Source organism: Urocitellus parryii, chromosome 8 (assembly GCF_045843805.1).
Source record: "Urocitellus parryii isolate mUroPar1 chromosome 8, mUroPar1.hap1, whole genome shotgun sequence".
Taxonomy (NCBI): Eukaryota; Metazoa; Chordata; class Mammalia; order Rodentia; family Sciuridae; genus Urocitellus; species Urocitellus parryii.
This window is the reverse complement of record NC_135538.1, coordinates 124041299-124044323: the sequence shown is the minus strand read 5'-3', so window position 1 is coordinate 124044323 and position 3025 is coordinate 124041299. Positions and strand designations below refer to the sequence as shown.

Genomic DNA, 3025 nt, shown 5'->3' with positions numbered 1-3025 from the left:
GTTAGTGTTCCATATATAAATGTTTACCTTCTGTTACCTAGGAAAATATAGTTTAACAAAACTAGAGCACATTATTCCACTGAGAATTTTTCTGTTATCCAATTTCCTTTGTTGTACATATTCTAAACAATTTGAGAAGCAGTATACTTATATATCTAACTTTCTCATTGTCTGGAAATTTATGCCTCAGAAGAGTTCTCTAGATCCCTTCAGGTCAGACTCTCTTTCTGATCACCCTAAACAAGGCATCCTTCACTTCCTTGTTCCTCAAAGTATAGATCAGTGGATTAAGAACAGGAGTGACCACACTGTACATGATGGCAATGATGTGATCCTGGTGCCTGGAGTTCCCTGAGGTAGGGCGAATGTAGGTGAAGATAACAGGAGCAAAGAAAATAATAACCACCATGAAGTGGGAGGCACAGGTGGACAGTGCTTTGTGAAGTGTGCTGCAGGACTGGGTCTTGAGGAAGAGGTAGGTGATAATGTAGAAATAGGAGAGAAGGGTCAGAAAGAAGGGGCCAACAGCGATGGTCCCCGTGACAGTATTGAGCAGCCTCTGGTTGAGCTCAGTGTTCCCACAGGCCAACGCCAGCAATGGCTTAACATCACAGAAGAAGTGATGGATGTGGTTGGGACCACAGAAGTTCAAGCGAGATGTCATTATGGAATGCAGCAAGGCATAGAAAAATCCAGTGGTCCAAATGGTGATAGCCATCTGGGTGCAGAGCTGGGGATTCATGATGACAGTGTAATGAAGTGGTTTGCAGATAGCTACAAAGCGGTCAAATGTCATCACTGCCAGCAACATGGTCTCTGTGCTACCCAGGAAGTGGAAGAAATGAAGTTGGCTTATGCATCCCATGAAAGATATTGCTTTGTGTGTAGAGAGGAAGTTCTCCAGCATCTTTGGCAGTGTCACTGTGGAGTAGCAGATATCTAGACATGACAGGTTTCCCAGGAAGAAATACATAGGAGAGTGGAGTCTAGGATCAGAGATGACAATCATCAGGATAGCTCCATTCCCAGCCACATTCACAAGGTAGATTGTGAGGAAAACAGCAAAAAGAAAAGGCTGTTGGTCTTGTATGTCTGTTAATCCCAGGAGGAGAAATTCAATGACTGAAGTCTGATTCAACATCACTTAAAAGAAAAGAAGAAGTAATTCTGAAACATTATTCCTAATGAGGATCGTTCTTTCTAATGATGATTTTCTTGCTAGGACAAAAAAATTTGAGGGTGATTGTGGTAGTTTTGCATGAAACCCTGCCTCAGATCTTGTGTAGTATTTAAATGTTTAGGGTACATGTGTTGTGGATCAGTCATTTTTTAAAATTGGATTTGTCATTAATATTTTTCTTTTTCTTAGGGATTTAGAGCAGGTTTTCAGTCTACCATCTTCTCTAGCTGTGAACATCTACATTCCAAAACAACTTCCTTTTCATCTCCTAAGTCAGCTGCATGAGGTGGTAATTTCTTCTACCACCTTCTGTGATCTCCTTACTGAGTGAGAAGCAACCTGAAGAATTTTACTTAAGAAAAATAGCCAGGGATGGAATTATTGCATCATAAAGTTCTTAAATAAATGAACAATCCTTAAAACAGGGGCAATGATTTTTCTGTAGTAAAATGGGGCTAGGGCTGTTCTCTCATCTCTTTCTAATTGACATTCTTGGAAAAGTCACAGAGCCCTATTTGAGTAGGAAATGAGATCACACTAATCATTATTAGTATAGGTATATTTGAAATTTTATCACTGCTATATCCAATTATGGGCTTAGTTTCTTGTATAATTTGAGCCTTGTATTTTCTCAAGTAGGATCTGAAATCACTTTTTTTATGAAAAATGTTTTTCTCTTGTCTAGTTGCCCTGAGACTCTTTTTTAAGATGCCCAAATCCCTGGATCAACTTTCTTCCTCCTATGAGTTAAAGTTTCTCCCTTACATTATGTAATGCTATCTTCTTAAGTATCTATTCCTTTAATCCTTTAAAATCCTGTCTTCTCTTTGACACATTTTAAGTCTCATTTTACTTTGCCTGAAATAAATTCAGTCCTCAGGAATAGACTATCAAAGAATATTCTACCTCAAGTGGAAATCACCTCCTTGACTTTTGGTTCCTTTAATGCATCACCAGCAGTTATATTGTTTTTCATGACACCAGAAGTCTGTCTGTTTTGTATCAGCTCTCTGCAAATTTGTCACAAATTTCCAGGTCTCCTCAATTGCAAAAGTGTTTTCTGTCTGTTCTTTCTTTCCATTAAATAAAATTCTTGTCTTCTATTAAAGAAATGCATTAATTTTCATTTCTTTTGCAGAATTGAAATAGCATTTACTTTGTGAATGCTGAGACTTTTGAGGAATTGTAATTATTAATTATGAGATTTGGTATTTGACTACATTGTTCACTGAGAAAACTCTTGATTATTTTATTATCCTATAATGTTTGTAATGTACCTGGTGTTATCTCATTTATCTACACTGAGAAAAGCAGACAAAATTCCAAGTAGCTCTTGGTTCCTCCTTTAACAGGTACAGTTAGTTAACTTGCTAATTAGGAAGGGAGGAGAAAGGACATATGGGAAACTTGTAGATGGGGGAGAAAGTGAGAGAACAAAAAGAACTACAAGGAAATCTGAAAAGAGATACAGACATTAGGGTGTTTTCTAAAAAAGGACAATCGGTTGAGGTTTGAACAGTCACAGAGGAAAGAAGAAGCTGAGTAAAAAAGTGAATGAACTAGGGACTCCTTCCTGGGAACCTCTGGAACTTTTGGCTTTATTTTGGAGAAGATTTTGGGAAGTTGACATCTATTATACCTCCAGGAAGAGATGTCTTCCAATAATTCAGAATAACTTTCTTAATAGCCATTCACAGGGTGTATAGTTCAAAAATTTTATCACCCTTTCAAATAAACAAGTGCTCTGCCAAACATAAATCTTGCTTCTCTGACCCAATAAAATTGCATCAAAAATCTGTTTGATGACAGAAAAAGATAAAACAAACAAGAAGACAAACAACAAAT

General features: G+C 37.4%; 1 protein-coding gene across 1 annotated transcript; it reads right to left on the bottom strand.

The window, feature by feature from the left end:
• Window positions 1-214: 214 nt before the first annotated feature.
• LOC113200078 (olfactory receptor 12D2-like) lies at window positions 215-1141 on the bottom strand. The gene has a single exon (XM_026413370.2). The coding sequence runs from the start codon at window positions 1139-1141 to the stop codon at window positions 215-217; it is 927 nt and encodes a 308-aa protein (XP_026269155.2).
• Window positions 1142-3025: the final 1884 nt, after the last annotated feature.

Coding starts and splice junctions, on each gene's coding strand:
- LOC113200078 (XM_026413370.2), bottom strand. CDS start 1,141: ATGTTGAATCAGACTTCAGTCATTGAATTTCTCCTCCTGGGATTAACA.